Source organism: Meleagris gallopavo, chromosome 2 (genome assembly GCF_905368555.1).
Source record: "Meleagris gallopavo chromosome 2, MGAL_WU_HG_1.1, whole genome shotgun sequence".
NCBI classification, from domain to species: domain Eukaryota; kingdom Metazoa; phylum Chordata; class Aves; order Galliformes; family Phasianidae; genus Meleagris; species Meleagris gallopavo.
Window position 1 is genome coordinate 75,572,728 of NC_139405.1, and position 19,249 is coordinate 75,591,976.

Below are 19,249 nucleotides of genomic sequence, written 5' to 3' on the forward strand. Positions count from 1 at the left end.
AAAATGAAACAGAAACTGGGCACATGCAAGGACTGAAAATAATGTGTGATGTTTCACACTGAGTTTTGCATTGAGTAGTCAGAGCTGGTGAGCATGGATTAGAAATAATCAAATCATTCTTTATCAGCAGGATTGATTCAGTGATCCATTTATGGTTGCTTTCAATCAGATAAATAACATGTTAATTTAATCCATTGTGGATATTAAATTTTGAATGGATTGAATTAAAATTTCCCTGTTCACCTGTTTTTTTTGGGGGGGGGAGTGACTGTTTTATCTTGTTCTTTCAGCTGAAATGTGATGCTGTAGTGAGTGAAATCAGCACTGGTCCAGGAACAGTGAACTTCACAATAAACAGGGAATTGCTAGCAAAGGTGAGTACAATATTTCAGACATGTTAAGGTAAAAATAAATTCCTGAATATAGAATACTCAGTCTTAGATATTTTCTATGTAGAACTGCTTGTTTTTCATAGATTTTCTCCACGTACCCCTGATGCTGTTCCATAATGTAGGCCTAGAATTCAGAAAGAGGATTGCAGAGGTGTATCTTTTTGAGGAAACAGTGTATCTACCCTTTGTGATAACCACCTTCTTTTCTTTCTTCCCTGTTTCTGCCATGTGCTTTGAGTTCAAGGTTTTGATTTTGCATATAGAGAGTCTCGCTTAAGTTAGGAAGGATGATAAAAAGATATCTGAAATAACAATATTTGACCACAGATCTACTGTTGGAACAACAACAAAAGGGAAGATGTGTTTCTCAAAGGCCAATGTCTGACTGAAACTGAAAGCTTAATTTGTTAAACCAGTAATTTAGCACGCTCAATCTATAAGAGCAGTGTTTCAATTGCACTCAGTCTGGATTATTTGCAAGGGCTTCATAAAGACAGGTGTCTGGCTGGCACTGTTAGACTGGGAAGTGAATGAAAGCATTGTTAAGCCAGTTGAACTAACTTGGGAAGCAAGCTCCATTGTTGTTCTTCAGGGTCTTAATCTAAGCAGTTCTTAGGGAAACAACACTGTGGTCTTAGAAAATAAGCTTTCTGAGTAGGAAATCAGATCTTGAAGCTCCCTTCCTACCAGGACTTCCACTGAATCACTTGAGCTCATAGCTGTCTTATACTGAGTGATAAGTCTCTTTTTGTGAATTGCTAATGGTTAGGCATTCCTATTAATCAGTTGCTTTATTTGTTACCAAAGACATCTCTTGAGATTTTCATCAGCTGTCTGTAATCCATCATGAACATAACAGCTGACTATTTGCTGAAAGAACAGTGTTGGTGTTGAATTTTACTCCTGGGCAGGGTTTGACAAGATGCTGTCTGTAGGTGGATTCTTGTCAGTACAATGGTTGAAGCAAAACTACATGTCTGGCACAGTTGAGTTTAGTTGGAAAAAATGTGGAAGTAAAACACAAAATTTTACATTATATCACTAAGGAGATATGACTAAACTGTGGCTTTCACTAGTAAGAAAAGCATATATACTGTAAATTTGATGATTTGTGTGTGTTTCTAGCTTACCTTATGTGTCATAATGACCACTACATTAAGGGTTTCTCTACAAGCACAGCTCACTTATTCTACTTTGATTTCTATTGCCAAACAATTTTAAGATGACCTCAGGGGTGGGTAAAAAAAACAAACAACAACAAAAAAAACAACTTTCTGCTGAATGGAATGAGATTTCCACTTGAGTTCAGATTGTTAGAGGCCTGTATCATCTCCAGGAAGTTTGTACAATACTTAAGGCTTCGTATATTAGGTTTTTGGAGTGCACTGGCTTCTCTGTGACAAACTTAAGTATGTGGGGTGCACATACTTGACAGGTACTTAACTAGCTGCATGAATGGATTGCTGATAGTATAGTTAGCATAGGATTAGTCTTTCCACAAACTGCTTTCAAGCTGTTGAAGAACTATTTTGAGGGATTTTAGGCAGTTTCCATACTTTCAAAGCAGACGTGCTTTTGTACAGATGCTTTCTAGTGTATTTACAGGCTTGCAAGTAGGGAAAGAGGTAAAAGGGTGTTTTGACACATGAGGACTAAATAGGTGGCTTGTTTTGGCGCTCAAGGAATAGAAAGCAGGATGGCTTTTGGTGCTTAGCAGTTTTAGTAGAATGTGACTGTATTAATTTTTTATTATTTAATCCTTGTGGACTTAAGTGATTTGTTGTTCTGAGGAGGCTTGAAATTCCTGCAAGTCTCCTGTTTTTTCTCTTTCCCTGTTCTGTGTGCATATCCTCCTCCAACACAAAAAGAGAAGAATATTAGGCAGATGTTATTTCTAAAAAAAATAAAGAAATACAGTGAGCATTGATGGTAAAGTAACTAGAAGAAAATAGGTAGATATATTAATCTGCCTTATGTACTAGAACAAAAAATGGAAGCAGCTTAAATTTATATTACTGAGTTTAGAAGTAGCTATGTCTCTTCTGGTTTTGCCTCTCATAAACTCCTGGCTGATGTTTTTGTATCCTATTAAGAATGATCAGACCAATAGGTACTCACTCGGGCTCTACCTGCAGTGAGGTGATGAAGAGGGTTTTGCAGTAACTGTCTTGTTTCTTAGATGGGCTTTAGTGGAAGTCATGCAGGCAGGGACTCTTGGACTTCTGTCTCAGATTTCCTAAAGAGTAATAAAAGTGTGCTGTTCGGGTAACCTGCATAAGCAGGTGTTCGTGCAGTTACAGCACACTGGATTTTTTTGCAGGCCTTCAGTCACAAGTAGTTTGTGAGAGATCTGATGTGTCCCAGTGGGCTGGTTGGGCCTATGTGATTGGGCCATGCTACGCTCAGTGGGTGTTGTCTGCATTCACATGTTGGCAAAAACTGTAGGACAAGACTTGTAGAAATTCCACACAAATGGCCAAATTCCTTGAAGTGTGCCTTGGTAAGATTTATTCATGGGAGGAGGGCACTTTGAGGGATCTCAAAGGCTTGCTATGTAGCTTCTGTTATTAATTCAGGAAGGAAAAAACAAAAACCCAGCCCTTCTGAGAACGTTTGAGTATGTAAAGATATACATTCTCTTGTTAAGTCTACTGCTCAGAAGTTTTACACGGTACATTTTATTTAAAATGTGTTACGTGAATTAGGCATGGCAGGGGTCCTGGTCAGAGTAAATTCAGGCTCCTATTTATGTGAGAACTCCTTTGTTTATATGAGGCTCCTGTTCTACCCAAGCTCTTTAACTGACTTGACTTTTCTGCCTACCAGATACTTCTGGCTGATTCTCTTGCCCTTTCATGTTGTCTAACTAAACCAGTGATTTTAGTAAGACCTACACTTCCTGCTTTTAAGTTTTTACCAAAATCAATGCAGATTTAAACCAAAAATCTCTGCTTACAATTTCTCTGATTGCTCTTAACTGATCAGATTCAGCTTTACAAATTTAATGGCATTTCCATCTGCTACCATATCTTGTTTGTTTGACCATCTAATTGCTAATGTGAAAAAAAGACTGTGGGATCAGACTTCTGTGTGGTTGGTAAAGTTTTCCTGATTGTGTTTTCTGTTGTTGAAACTTATTTTCCTTCTTTTTGTCTTCCTTCTGCTTTAGACTGTTCTGCAGCAGGTGCTGAAAGATGGCACACGATATGGAACAAAAAGTGAACTTTTCTCTACTGTGCCTAAACAAAAGGCAGTGGTTGAGTTCAGGTAAGCACACGTGATGAGTCTTCTAGGAAAACTGCCTTGTCTGACAATTGCTATTCATTGCTGTAATGTTTGATGCCTGTGAAATTAAAGCATGTTTATGATATTGTATTCAGTCAAATTTAGTTCTTGACACATTTACCAAGTAGAATATGTTTTATCTAGGGAATTGAGGTGTGGTGTTTTTTTTTTTTTCCTAGAATATATTTTTGGTGCTTGAAAAGGTCATTCCTTTTTCTCATTTAGTGTATGGCAGCATTCAGTTTTCAAATAGGTTTCTTCTATCTTGTCATCAAGAAACATCATCTGAATTTTCAGCCAGCAACGCCCACCCTTGGACTTCTGCTTCCTAACCTGTTACTTAGCTTTCCTTAATGTATTAATTCCTGACTCACCAGAGTAGCAAGGCATTTGTCTTGATAAATCTTCTAAATTTCTGGCCCTGGAAATTCTGCCCAGTGAAATTTTGTTTGTGGCCATCTGCTCATGGAAATAGATGTGTCTGACTCGGGTATCCTTATGCATAAAAAAATTTGTGTTCGCTTAGACCCATTTTATAGGCTTTCTTAGTCAGAAAGTCAGCACTTATCTTGAATCTGAAACATGAATGTTGGAGCTGAGCTTCCATTTTGTTTTAGAGGACAAACAGTTGTGGGCACACTATTTCTTTTTGTTGATAAGAAACTACAACCTATAAAGAGCTAGCTTACCTATTTTGTAGTATTTTCCGTGTAAATGCTTAAGAAAAAATAATAATATGCCACTATTGGAAACTTAAATTGAACAGAAATACAAGAGAGAAGCTGAACAAAACATTTGTTCACATTGTAAAGCAGTGTTGGAAGTTTTTCAGCATAAATATATGCTGTTTGCCAGTGTTGAAGACAGTTGGTAGAAGAAGTTGTGTTTTAAGATACTGATTCTTGTATACAGATTCATCTGTTCCAGTATCAGATTTGTCTCTAATAACAGTGTGAAGAGAATGACTCGTATGCCCAAAACATGTAAAATGTGGGGAGATAGGGTAAGTCCTTTGTCACTTGCACAGTTGGAATTTAGAGGGCTTTGCTGTGTTGGTTTTTACTGTAACACTGGTTGCTGATGTTTGATAGAGAGATGTGCTGTCTGGAACAGAAGCTAATCAGAGAATTATAAGGGAAAACTGTGGGTTTGTTGCAGTTTGGCTGTACAAATGAATCGAGTTCTTCTGGCAATGTGGCAGTCTTGTACACTGAACAAACATTATTTGTGAACATTTGTTACAGCTCCCCTAACATTGCCAAAAAGTTTCACATAGGACACTTGCGTTCCACAATCATAGGTGAGTGTGCATCTCTGTGTGCCCCAAAAGGGCTGCTTTGTCTTTGTGATTCATTTGACAGGGGATTGCTGCTAAGCTTTCACTCCTCTCGTGGACTGGCTGTGTCAGGCTCTGCTTGCTAATTAAAAGCCTTTTACTCATTATGCAGTGAGGAAGGAGCGTGGTATGTTGCTGGCAGATTTATTAAGTCACACATAATATAGTTTTATGCCTTCGAACATTAAATGAAGTAGTTCAAAATCATTCCACAAAGACACCCAGTGCAGTTTCCACTGAGGTGTTATGAATGTCATTTGAATTTTAAATGTCTGATTTGCACTGGACTGCAGAGCAGTCGCATAGTTATGGCTCAGTGGCTGTCTTGGAAAGCGTTTGCTTTTATATGTTAATTACTTGATGCCTGTATTGCTAACACAATTGCTGCCATTTGTAATGGAATAATTAATTTGTTTATTGTGCAGTACTCTAACGGCATATAGAAAACATTTTCTCATTTTATTTTTTTCTCTCAATGAAATCTTTAAATTAGCAGAAGACCCTACAGTATCTGTAGAGCTAATAATGTATTATTTCCAATAATGTAGCACGTATAATAATTAGCTACATAAAATTAATAATTCTGCCTTTCCATTGGCTGGTGGTTGAGTGTTGTATTTTGGGCTCTTTGTTTCACTTCTGGACCCTTTTATATAGAAAAAAATATTAAAAAATTAAAAAAAGTTTTGTCCCAGAAACAGAATGAAGTGTCTACAGGGAATGGAATGGCAAGAGATTGCACAGTACAGCATGGTGTTCCTGTAGCAGAAGACAACAAAACTTTCTGCATCCTTTTTATATCAGTGTAGTGATTAAAAAGTACCATTGAAGCACAGAGGAATGGAGAAAGGAGAAAGGAGTACACGTATTTCTTTGTAATTTGGTAATATAACAAAGCTCAAGAGAGAGATAAAGCATTTTTGTTGCAGTAACAATTAGAACAAAGGTGTGCTTATGTGATATTGAGTTTGGACCATATTAGATTCATAGTGTGTGAGCTGAAGGGCTCAGTACTGCTCAGCAGCTTAGTGTTCTCTGTGTAACTTCACAATAAACAGCAGTTTGTGAGTTTCAGTACTTGCTTAACCTCCTACTATGAGGTTACCTGGCTGTGAAAGTGGAGTTATGCATGTTACCATGGATTTGTGAATATGCAGGAAGCCCTTAAAAAGTGTTTTTCATGTCCATGCACTTTGTAATGTGTGCAAACAGCAGTGGTACAAACATACATATCTGTATGAGACATTTCATAGCATTTTTCAAATCCAAAAAGTCTTTTTTGATTTATTTTTTTTTTCTTGCTTAAAAGATTATTGCTTGAAGTTCTGAAGAATTTTAGTCACTTCTGTGGAGCAGTCCATCTGATTGTATTCAAAAGGGAAGTGGAGAGCAAGTCATACAAAACCAGAAAATTGACGTAGAAAATTGTCAAACATGTACAGTTCTGAATAATAACACCGATTTTGATTCCTTACCAGGAAATTTTATAGCAAATCTCAAAGTTGCACTGGGACATGAAGTAACAAGAATAAATTACCTTGGTGACTGGGGCATGCAGTTCGGTATGTTTTCATATTTGTTTCTCTTATTCCCTTGTATAACACGGTCAAGGTTTTTGGCTTCAATTTTTGCAAGCACATTGGATTCATCCTGGGCTCATAAAGGCTTATAAAAAGCATTACTGTGTTCACATGCATATAATGTCTCCTTAAAATATTAACAAAACCTAGTCTGATTCATTGTCAGTGTGACCTATTCCACTGCTCAAGAAGTATGGGGGGATATTCACCCTACAGTTTCTCCTTACCTCAGTAGTTCCTCTCACACAACTTGTGTTATTTGGGGTAAATATTTTGCATGTGTTGATCGTACTCCTGGAGCCCCAGGAGCTGAATAGGCTGCTGTTGCTGCCTGCAGACAGAATGCACATGCATTGCCATGTCTGTTACGTGTCTGTGATACTGCCTTCCTTACTCATATTTTGCATTTGGAAGAGTAAACTTGTTAACTTGCCTACGTACTTATGCCATTCCTGTGTACAATAGTTGTTTTTTTTTGTTGTTTTTTTTTTAAGTATTCTTGTATTTAGTTGTTTTTGTGTGTGTGGTAGCATTGTCTTTATCTTTTGTTGTTGTTCCCTTTGGAAACAAGTTTGTTATTCCTAGAGAATAGCTGGCTTGCATAGTAGCTGCATTTTGACAGGTTAAGACCTGAAGTGTTTTTATTGGTAAAGACATCCCAGTACTTCCCCCAAAATATTCAGTTTTCTTTAAAAATGTAGCAAAAGAGAAGTGTGTGAGTGGAGAATATGGAAGTGAATAGGCCCTTGAAAGCCATCAATCTTGCAAGTGTGTGCATCTGCATGCACACACATACATGCTCCTACATCCTCTGAAATGTCCATCAGATATAAACACTGAGAAATCCTCTCATGTGCAGCCCCATGTGTGTTGATAGCTATTCTCTGACTGGAGTTCATTTCTGTGTGAATACTAGATCTGTTAGTATTGCTGTCATATGGCAGTCGATCTGTGGGAATCACAGTGCTGTTGGTTTCTGTTGAATTTAGCTGCATTCTCTCCTTTTCTAAGGAGGCACACATGCACTTCAAAGCTGATCTTGTCAGATTTTTAAGCATTTTAAAAAAAGGCAGCCACGCTCACTTCCTTGTTCTTGAAAACTGGGTTGGCCAAGGAAACCGTAGAGCTGTCACGTAGCTTTTGCAGTGGGATCTGAAAACTGTGTCAATATATACAAGTTTTTCTTTGAATGGCAAACAAAAAGTGAAGCTCATTCAGCTCTTCTGCTGCCCCTTTGGTTGAGCTGATACAATTGCTTGTGGGCATTTCAGTGAATCAACTTTATGAATAAAACTGGGTTAAAAATCTAGCAGAAATACCCTGCTTGTACTCCATTTATGCATCCAGGTTCAGCAGTATAGGTAACGTACCTAAAAGGTATTCAGTTCTACCCATTCTACCTCTAAAGTAAATTCCTGAGATTGAGACAGCTAGAATGTTCTCATGGCTGTGAGAGCAGTAACGGAACATTTTTTTTTCCTTTGTGAAATTGTTTCCTCCACAGCTTTTCTGTCATGATCCTACTTCTGCTCTGTTTTATAGTAGAGTTTCACTTCACTCAGGATGTATTTCGTAGGAATTGAATGCAGAAGGAGTTAACCTAAAATTCAATAAATTTCATCATTGCAGATTTCTTTTACTTTTGCCCCTTAGACATATTTTTTTTTTATCACCAGCTCTTGTATAAGGAATGTGGCAATGGCAATTATGCAATGAAATGCAATGTAGGTAAAGGGCTTCTCAACTGACCTCATTCATTCTGTCTTTGAAGATACTAAATTCCATTCACATGTCTAAATATCAGTAATGTTATGTATTTTAGTGCAAACTTTCTAGAAAGTATCAAGTTGATAATGTGTGTTACTTACATACACACATACCTGTTGCCCAGACCACAACTGTGAAAATTGTACTTTGACAAAGTGATTTCAACCGTAGCTTTCCAAAGAGCTGCTCCCTTCTTTATTTGGGCTGGCTCAGCTGAAATACATGACAGGTTTTATATCAAACAATGTAGTCATGCTTCACAAAATTATAGCATAGGAATATTAGTATAATGGTCTTTCCCCAGAAGCAGTGCTATAATTAACAATCTGTCAGTGTTTCTATTACAACTCCTATCATCAAAGGCTTTAAAAAATAATAATTGAAAATGAATTTTGCTGAAACATGGCAAAGCAGTCCTCAGCCTTCAGGCAGTTTTGGGGCAGGTTTCTTAAGGTAACCAATCTTAGGTAATCTGTCTATCCATCTTCCTGGCAGCCTGCTGCTAACAAATTCTGAGCACGTTGGCCAACCTGAACCAGATCTGAAGAAAATGTCTCAGAGAACAAAATTATTTCAGTTTTGTGACACTTGACAGCCAAGTAGGTGTAGAATACAATGTAGTGCCCTCAGGGAGAGACAGTTAACTTCTGTGCTTAGCCTGTCAGCTAACCGGTCAGCACATCAAAGTCAAAATCAGACCCAGCACGTGCTGCATCTTACCAGTAATTGGCACATGTGACAAGGGCTGGATGACAGAAACCTATGGAAGGTATTTGAGCTGAACAAAAACTGGAAGTCTTGCTTGGGGGTAGAAGTATGAATCCAGCATCGAAGAGTGGAGTGTGTAGGTACTCTAATGTCCAAGAGCTCAGTAGGAAACCAACTTGTAGTTGCTCATAAAACAAGTTCTCTTTAAAGAAACTCCCTTTCAGCAGGATCTGACTCATTTTGTTTCCTAGACTCTAGCTTGTTTTTCTTATCTAAATCTGCCACAGCTCGGTGTTTCCAAGAGGGAAGTTCTTGAGATAGTGCTGTTTGTTTAGCTGCAGAGAGTTTTTCAAAGGGGCGCCTGCGTGCCCATTCCTCAGCTGCTGGCTTTACATCAGTCCAAGGCCTTGCTAGCTCAGGGGGGAGAGACAACTTGAAAAGCACCCTCAGATAATCTAAGAGGCAACAGGGTTTGTGTTGCTGGATTACTGAATGAGTTAATGAGCCCTTTTGACTTAGACAGTAAGATTGGGATTTGAATTTCTTGCCCTTTCAGATGGCTTTCGGAAAGTGCTGAAGCCAGATCAGATATGTGAAAAAAGCAAGCTGCACATTCTCAGCATTCAGAAAAAAAGTTCCCTTGAAAGTATTGCATGAGTGGTATGCGAAATACCATGTTATGTCCCAGTTTCTATTGTCCTTGAAATGATAATACTGCTAAGGGAGGAAGCCAGACAAGGAGTTCTGAGTATGTTCTGTCCCTGGACAGTTTCCTGTATGTGGCTTCTAATTTTCAGCTAGTTGCTGCATAGCATCTAATTTTGTCTACAGATCTAGAAACAAATTCCATTTTTGAAGAATTGAAGAAATCAACATAGTATTTCATACTAGTTTCTAGCTGTTACAGTTCTTTTCATGCAGTGAAAAACAAGCTATGCTTTCATTTTGCTTTTAGAGCATACTCTGTTGTATTGCTAAAATAGTAAGGAATTATTACATTCGGTGTTAAGATTTGCTTGTGAAAACAATAAAACAATACACTCTGAGCTCTTGTCTAACTCTACATTTATTTGTTGTTCAAGGCTTACTAGGTGTGGGTTTCCAACGGTTTGGCGACAAAGAAAAGCTGAAATCCAGTCCTTTACAGCACCTTTTTGAGGTAAGTTCAGAGAAGACCACCTAGGGAGTTCAGAGAGCAATCCATTTAGCTTCGCTGTCAATCTTGCACAGTGATGTGTCTGCAGGGTCATCATGGATTCACGTAACCCACATTGGGTTTGAAGTGCTTTGTTGAGAGATGAGTGGCCATGTCAGCAGAGACGTTTCATCAGCTGGAAAAACACGCCACCTATGGGGGAATAATTGAACGGATGGTTAGCTTGCATTGGCGGCTGCTGCTGCTGCCACAGACAGCTTGACTGCTGTCACTGTCCACCTACCTGACTGGCACAGATGATGACCGAGCTTTGGCTTTGGCAGTGCTTTGGAAATGGAAGTATCACATCTGATGCTGTACTATATTGTTTACCAAAGCTGTATTCAGTTACAGTGAAAAGTGGCAAATATGCTATGAAAATCTTTTTTTTGCTTGTTTTGCAGTAAGTAGTATTTACTTTCCACTGTGTAGCACACAACTTGCTCCAGTTTGGGGGAAAGGATCTATAAAGTGTTTTATATCTACTGTGAAGCCTTAGCATGTGTATGTAATGAGAAATGATTGTCATTTTTCAGAATACTATTCAGGAATACTATTCCAGCTCTGCAGAATGCTTGCTTTCTTTCAGTAGTGTAAAGAGCCAGTGGTAGTTGCAATTTCCGTTGACAAGCATTCATGAAATGTCTTTCAACAGCAGGGAAACTGTTTTATTGCAGGAAGGTGCCCTTTTGGTTGCCCACTGTAGTGCAGTGCAAGTGTTGTAGACAACATCAGGGGCAAAACTCAGTGGACCCCCAACGGCTCCGTGGTAGTTTAACAAATCTTGTTTCTTCAGAACTAAGAGGTTTTGGATGTTGGTTTGCACCATCCAAATACATGTGAAATCTTACAAGTCAATATTTATTTTCTCCTCTATACCAGTTTCTATGGCTCTTCTTGTTTCATATAATGCAGTAAGGGGGGGGGAGAGGGGGATGGGGGAAAGAAAATGTTTTTTGAAGCTTTCAGTACTGAAAGTTATCTTCCAGTGACAACATGTGCTGGGTATAACATATTATATATGTGAGAGAACGTGAATTATATACTTGTACCAATTAAACTCATTCAAGGAATGGCCACACCCTCCTTTAAAAGAAAGATTTCAGATGCTGCTGTTGGGGCTTTCTCCAGGTTCTTGTGTGACAGTGTCAAAGTGTTCTCTTGCTACAAAGCTGAGCTCTGCTTTATTCTCTGAGCTGGATGTGAAAACTGTTGCCAATGCTGGTGTTTGGACAGTGTGTCACAAGATAACTCTTTTACAGGTACCTGTTTACTGGCAAGGGAACAAAATATAGTTGAATGCTTGGATACAGTACAAATGGAATACACATTAGGCAGGTTGTTTATATAGTTGAATAGCTGCTTCTGAGGTTGCTGGCTTTTTTGACATACATGCTGCTCACCTGTTTCCTCATAGAGTTGTAGAATATCCCAAGTTGGAAGAGATCCATGAGGATCATTGAGTCCAGTACCTGGATCCATTCAGGACTGTCCAAAATTCAAACCTCTGAAGTAGGACAACTTCAGAAATGCAGAAAAACTTAATTCTGGAAACCTAGGGAACCTTGAAGTGTCAGTTTAACCTAGGTGCTTCTGAGATGAATGAGTTCTTAGCATGAGTGTGCTTTAGAGCTGTAGGACTGATTTCAAGACAGAAGTAGTCATATTCTTTTGATTATGCATTGCTGTGTATTATTTAATTTTCATTTATAATTTTAGTCTATTCTTAGGATTTAAAATGTACCTGCCTGAGTTTTATAGTAAAGCTTTAAAATATAATCTTTAAGGCTTTATGGCCTTAAAATTACTTTTACATTTAGTGAACAGCATTCAGTTGAGCTATGAAAGAGTCTAAAGCAGTAGTTGTTTGAGTCTGTGTTGCAGTTTCTCAAATATTCCCTGCTTTTAACTTCCTTAGCTGGGTTTCCAGTTTACGTTAGATTCAGAGATATGTTTCAAAGTGGTAATGTTCTGCTGTTGTGTGAAACAAAAGTTCTTTACAGAGAGAGTGATGAGGTGCTGAACAGGCTGCCCAGAGAGGCTGTGGATGCCCCGTCCCTGGAGGTGTTCAAGGCCAGGTTGGATGGGGCCCTGGGCAACTTGGTCTAGTATTAAATGTGGAGATTGGTGGCCTTGCTAGTGGCAGGGGGGTTGGAGATTCGTGATCCTTGAGGTCCCTTCCAGCCCTGGCCATTCAGTGAAATTAACTGCTCCTGTAGTTAACTAAAAGGAAAAATCCGTGACACAGTTTCTATATAAATAAATGTGTGGATAAATGTGTATTTCCAAATAGCATACTTTGTATTTTGGCTAAGTCAGGTGCAAATATGCCTTTAACATTATTTTTGCTTTATAGCATCACAGATGGGGAAGGGGTTAGAGTGTGCACAGCTACTGTTTGGGGCAGAAGGAGCATTGTTCTTGGAAAGGGTTGAATTTTCCTTCTACTTTGTTCCCTTTTTTTGTGCCAGAACTAAGCAAACATTAATCTTTGAGGCTTGTCAGCAGTACTTTAAAAAATCTTGAGACATAAAAGGAAGGGGAAAAGTTCAAGAGTTTTGCTGTGGAAGCTTGTTTTTATAGGCTGTAGCCATTCAAGCAAGATATTCTTGCAGGAGTGAAGTTTGTATTATCAGGATTGTGATGATTTGGGGATGTAAGCTCTCTTACAAATACTTAAAAGTTAATCAGCATTGAACTATTTGGATCTAAATAATCAGTGTAGCCACTAATTACTTTAATTAGTTTCACATAATACTTTAAATTTAAAATATTTTCTGTGGTCTTTCCGAATGTTACATGTGGAAAGAATCACTGGTCAACCATTTGGCCTTTAGATATAAAGGAATTTGCTTATGAACAAGGTTTTGGTGTACCTAGGTAAGATCAGCTAATAGAACAGTTGGTAATACTTGTGGCAAACTGGCTGCATATGTGTGTGCCCAGTCAGGTGTAGACATTCATATGCCTGATTTCAGCCACAGGTAAAACATATGTTAGTATGGATACAGACTACTGCAAGTAATCTGAGTGTAGTGAGGCACTGGCACAGGCTGCCCAAAGAGGTTGTGGGTGCCCTGTCCCTGTAGGAATGGTTGGAGGAAGCCCTGGGTAGCCTGATATAGTGGTTGGTAGCCCTGCCCATGGTAGGGGGATTGGAACTAGATGATCTCTAAGGTCCCCTCCAACCTAAGCCATTCTATGGATTCTAAGTATGTGAGGTTTGGATCGCAACTGGGTTTTATTTGTTTTGGGAGATCTTTTGTTTGCTGGTTTGGTTTTAGTTTTTGTGGGTTTTTGTTTGGTTAGTTTGTTTTTGTTGTGAGGTTTGGGGCTTTTTTTTTTTCTTTGCTTTTGTACAACATTGGGTGTACAAAATCTATCTAGGATGCTGCTTTGACTGCCATCTCACTTCTAGGCAGTGCAGTTGTTTGAAGTATCAACTTTGTGCTTCTCTGAACAAGAGTATCTGATTTAAAAGTCTGTAATGGCTTCCCTTTCATGCAAATGATTTCTTCTGTATTCCACCATTGCACTTCTTTCAAGGTTAGGAAGATGATGGTAGCAACAACAGTGGAGAATTATGAGATTAGTCTTATTTCAAGATAAACTGCACCCTTTCCTTCTGAAGTTTAGGCTACTCATTCATGCTTTAATAGGAAATCTGTTTCTTTAACAGAGCTTTAAAATTTTTAAGATAAAAAATGTCACCTTTAAATCTATTCTGTATTATTCTTGTAGAACTTTGATTATTTTTATTTGAGGAGAGGATTATACTTCAATGTTTTTGTGCCATTTTATTTTAGGTGTATGTGCAGATTAACAAAGCAGCAGCAGATGAAAACACAAAAAAGCTGGCCAAGGATTTCTTTAAAAAGCTGGAGGAACATGATGAGCAGGCATTGTCACTTTGGAAAGAATTTAGAGACTTCAGTATTAAGGAATACACCCGAATTTATAAGGTACAAACAATCCATGCTTTTTCTGTGTTGTTGGTAAAAATGGTCTCCTTCCATCTGTTGGTCCATTTATCTAATTGTCAGTGTACACAGCACCTTTTCTTCCAAGAGATTGTGACTTAAGAAAGGAGGCTGCTATAATGTTGTGAATTCATTGTCTTTCTGGTAAACTTCAGTGTTTTGGGGAAGATGTTTCTAAATATGCCACGTTATGCTGCCTTCTGCTTGGAAAAAGCATGGTAGTTGATAAAACATCCATGTAGAATGTCACTTTAGTTGTTGGCAACTGATACAGGTTTCGTTTAATGGAGTCCATATAATTGGCCTTTTGACTAATTCTCCCTTTTTAGAAGCCCTAAATTCAAGATTATGGTGCTGAGCAACAATGCAAATCAGTGTTAGCTAAGTGCTGCTCAGTTTTGCTTTGTTTGTTGTCAGCAACAACCTATTCAATTTAAGCTTCCATGTTATAAATTTACTGGGTGATAATACTGTTCTTGCTTTTCTGATCTGATACTGCATGCAGAGTTGTGTATGTCACAGGTTAAATTGACTGAAATAAACTAAAGCAGCAGGGATTACAATAGTAATCAGCACGTAAGTTACCTGCACAAAGAGCTCAACTAGCATACAGCCATCTATTGTATACTGTAATCTCAAGAATGGAACCAGTTGCCCACTGTTTGATGGGAGAAGTTTGTGCTATTGACCATGAAATCACTACTATGAATTTGTGAAACAAGAGTGGAAGTACATCTCCTGTCACTGAACCCAATCTCTTGGTATTAATGGTGTATAATCTTTGCCCAGAACCAACTGAATCCGTCTGAAAACTAACTACTAAATTCATGCAAGTATTCTAAATCAACACTTCCTAAGTAAGGCACAGTATTGATAATTCTAGTGGAAACCTGACCTGTTAGGGTAGGTGGAGTATTGAGCTGTGTGCCACTTCATCGTGATGGTATGGTCATGCATTGCTGATGACATTGCAGCCAGGTCTCACACTCACCATCCCTTTTTAAACAATTAAGTACCTAGAAGGTGAACAGACAGCTTTATTGTCTCCAAACCTTTTCTCTTATACTAATACTTTGTGCTCCATTTTGGAGTCAGCTAATCTTTACCAGGTGTACTTTGAGCCTTCTAGTAAATATGATTTCTGTATGTGTAGCAAAGTCTATGAGCAGCTTCTGCTTTCTTTTCCTTCTTTTAGTGTCCTTCTAAAACAGGGTTGGTGTCAAAGCCAGGTAGCTTATTTTCAGTCCACTGGTTTCACCTCTAGCATAGTAAATAATGGCATACCTCAGAATTTCCATGCCCATCACTCTTTCCAGTTTACTCCTAACATCTCATGAACATTATATCCAAATTTGTATTTAGCTCCAGGAGATGAATTTTAATGCAGAAATCAAATCAAAATCTAAGCATCTTTTAACACTGAAGTGACATTTTTTTTGGAATAAAATCCATCTTAGTTCTCTATCTGACCTGTGGCACAGACCCATCGTTGGACTTAATTGGAAGAAATTATCTCAGTCTAACTGTGTTTCTCTTCTTTCATATTCTTGGAACCCTTCAGCGTCTAGGAGTGCACTTTGATGAGTATTCTGGAGAATCGTTTTATCAAGAGAAATCCCAGGAAGTTCTAAAGATGTTGGAGGATAAAGGGCTCCTTCAGAAAACAACGTATGACCTGGTTATTCAGCCTATTAATGTGCTTTTTTTTTTTTTAACAGTTATATTTCACGTAACATGACTGACGTGTGTATATAACCTAAAGAAGATTGTTTCTTTACGTATTTCCAGTAGCTATTCTAGTAGAAAACAACAGAATTTGTGCAATCATAGCAAAAATTATTTGCCTTTTCTCGTGACGCAGAAGGCTGGCCATAACAAATTAGGTACAATGACAGTGGTCAACTCTTAATGGGCTTTTAGGCTGTTGATTAATTTGGTAACCATATGTGCCAATAAATATGCAGAGTTAGTTAAGATCCTAAATGGGAGGGAAATAATATTCACAGAATGCACCAGAACATGGTGAGGTGTGTTGTTTTTTGTTGGTTTTTTTTTGACTTCAGCAGTAGTAACAACGAACTTAGAGGAATGGTTGTTGATAAGACTGCAAGGAAGTAATCATTCAAGTAATGGCATCCTGTGACAAGAGGCCTCTCTCTGTCTTACCTGAGGTTACTTGTATTTTGGACTGGGATTGCAGTTCTTCAGCCTTCTCTCTCAAATTGCAGAAAAGGGACCGGAGTTGTGGATCTTTCAGAAAAGAAAGACCTCTCGTCACTTTCCACGGTCATTCGTAGTGATGGGACATCTCTTTATATAACAAGGCAAGTTATCTGTTTGTGTTTATAAGGATTGGTTTGGCCACCAAGACTTTGTATGTATACATTTGTAACTGATGGTGCAGATGCAGATTTTGCAGCTTTTTATTTCTGGGGTGGAACACTTGACTAATGGGTAATTGTAACTGGAATTAGCAATATAACTATGATGGGATGAAAATGGCTTGGGAAAAACAACTGGTTTTAAATAGTTTTCCTTCCCTTAACAGCCTGTTAATAAATCTCCTCCTTCCCTAAGTAGTAACACTTTCTCCAGCTGCTAACTTCAAAAACAAAGCTGAGAACTCTTCATCAAAAAAAAAAAAAAAAAAACAGTTTCAAATAATGAAGGCTTTAGAAAAACCTTTTCTGTTTACTTACAGTGTGATGCAGAAGGAAGAAAATGGTTCAATGGTGGTTCATTTACTCGGTGAGCCACCAGCACTGTACCATCAGTTTCATCACTGTTTTTCTCCCTTCTTTCTCCAAATTCCTTGTGGGTATTTTGATATGCAAGACTTGATAACTCCTAATGCCTGTAGGAAGCTAACTCCTTTGGGTGCCTCACCCTTAGAGACATGCACATACCTGACTCCAAGAGCACTTCACCTACATGATGAGTAGTTCAACTTGATATTCATTATCAATCACATGTGGACATACAGGCATTTACTCCAGTCTCTTCAGTTGCTGGCATCATAGTGACCAGAATGACCTGAAGTCCTCAATTTCAGTGACTGATACTTAGGCTTCCAAACACGTACATACACACAGGAGAGAGAGAGCCCCCTCTCCCAGGTAAGTTAGAAATTGAGTTTAATGAGAAGGGGACAGACAGTACCAACTAGGTACAGGATGTGGTCTACCAGCCAGCAGTGTTTATGAGCAACCTGCCTCTTCTGTCGTCTTTTCCCTCTTTTTCTACCTTTGATTCCTCCCCTGAACATCTCATAAATCTTGTGCAAAATGCTGTTCTTTTTGTCTCATGTCCCCTCAGCATTAGAACCTGGAACCTAATACTGAGCACTGACTTAGTTTTCCAAAATAGGGTTGTTCCTTTCGTGTCTCCCAGCGGACTGGTTTTCCTGTAGGCAGAAACCAGTTTTATTCTGCCTATAAAACTGTCTTCTCTGTGATTTTCTTAGCTAATGGTATAGAAGATGATTTGAAGCACCTCTATTTTGTGTAAGGTATGCACATGCTCTGATATGGCATTCCTCCTCCCCTCGACAAGAGTAGATAATTTTCTTAAGTGGCAAAAAAATGAGATGTGTTTAACTTTAGTGGAATTCCCAATAGTTTCTCACTATCTCTTTCAGAGACCTCGCTGCTGCCATAGACCGAATGAATAAGTACAACTGGGATACTATGATTTATGTGGTAAGTAATTCTAGATTCGCTGAGTACTTTGAGCCTGACTCCAGCAATCTGAGTGCCTCTTGCTCCCAGATCCGACTGGCACTGAGTGTTTTTGGCAGTGACAGAAACAGGCTTCAGTGCCCAGAGGCTGTGCTGCAGTGTGGCAGTAGTTCCTGGTTCTCTTTCAGTTCACGACCCACGGAATGGCTGAAAAATCAGTTCTGGGGCTGTTCTCTGTTTGAAAAATTAATTGCAATTTGTTTTAAAGCAACTTCTTCCTCAGTTGACATTGTATTTTCTATATAAATGTTGTAATTAGTATTTTTTTAAAGCTGTTAGTGTTATAAGGGGTGGTAATATTATAAATGAGTGTTCTGAAATCTAGATTTACTGAGTCTTCATATATTATCTGTGATGTAAATTTTCATAGCTTTGAACAGTGCCTTCATTTTTTTTTTTTTGTTAGAAACTCCTCATGAAGTACTGTTTAATCAGTCTGGACCATGCAGTTGTAGATGGAGATTGGTTTTATACTTCTGCACTTGATTGTTTTCCTTGTTAACAATTCCAGCTGTATCAGTAATGAATAGCAGGATTTTCTTCTCAATTGTGTGAAGCTTTTTCTGCTTTAGAACTACCAAGGATCTAGCACATGATGCTTTTCTGAAAATCATGTTCTGTTATTTGAAGTCAATTAATGACCTGTGGAAAGAATCTGCAGGTTTCTGGCACATGGTAGTGCCTGTGTATCTTCTATGGTACAGCTTTCTCAAAAGCCAGTCCAACACAAATACCACGATCCAAAGGAGAGATCAGTAAGCACAACATTAAATACCCAGGTAGTGCAACTTTCAGTTGAGTTGCATTCCTCCTTTTATTTTCAGCCTTCAGGAAGTTTCTACTGAATTGACATTCCAACGTGTGATGATAGAAGACGTGATCATAGTTGTCTATTTTATATTGGTTGGTTTGTTGGGGGTGGTGGTGGGTTTACTGCCTCTCTCTGGCCAGTACATTCTAGATCACTGATGTCAGAGAGCAGCATGGCCATGAAAGTGCAATGCATTAGGAGTTAGGGAAGCTTCCAGCTAGTTCATGTGGCAGGTAATTATCTCTATATGCACTCCGTAGCGTAGGTGCCAAGGGAGAAGGAACTTAGTGGAAGAAGAAAATTAGTGGGTATTTTGCACAAATCAGGATGTGGGCTGAATGTTAAGCTAATGGAGTGAGCTAATGTGCATGCTCCATTAGATTAACATGTATGGAAACAGCAGTCTTAAAACTTCCTGGTTCCTCATAGCTCAATCCTAATAACTGAGTTTTTATTTC

At 38.5% G+C, this 19,249-nt stretch overlaps 1 protein-coding gene across 5 annotated transcripts in view; it reads left to right on the forward strand.

Moving 5' to 3' along the window:
* The window catches only part of RARS2 (arginyl-tRNA synthetase 2, mitochondrial), a 32,899-nt gene that overhangs the window by 3,214 nt on the left and 10,436 nt on the right, over window positions 1-19,249 (forward strand). For all 5 annotated transcript variants that reach the window (XM_085217667.1, XM_019613105.3, XM_019613104.3 and 2 more), the window contains exons 4-12: window positions 291-374; window positions 3,562-3,659; window positions 4,922-4,977; window positions 6,492-6,575; window positions 10,151-10,227; window positions 14,070-14,225; window positions 15,805-15,911; window positions 16,472-16,567; window positions 17,881-17,941. In XM_085217667.1, coding sequence (XP_085073793.1) covers window positions 291-374; window positions 3,562-3,659; window positions 4,922-4,977; window positions 6,492-6,575; window positions 10,151-10,227; window positions 14,070-14,225; window positions 15,805-15,911; window positions 16,472-16,567; window positions 17,881-17,941 — 819 coding nt within the window. The remainder of the gene's footprint in view (window positions 1-290; window positions 375-3,561; window positions 3,660-4,921; window positions 4,978-6,491; window positions 6,576-10,150; window positions 10,228-14,069; window positions 14,226-15,804; window positions 15,912-16,471; window positions 16,568-17,880; window positions 17,942-19,249) is intronic.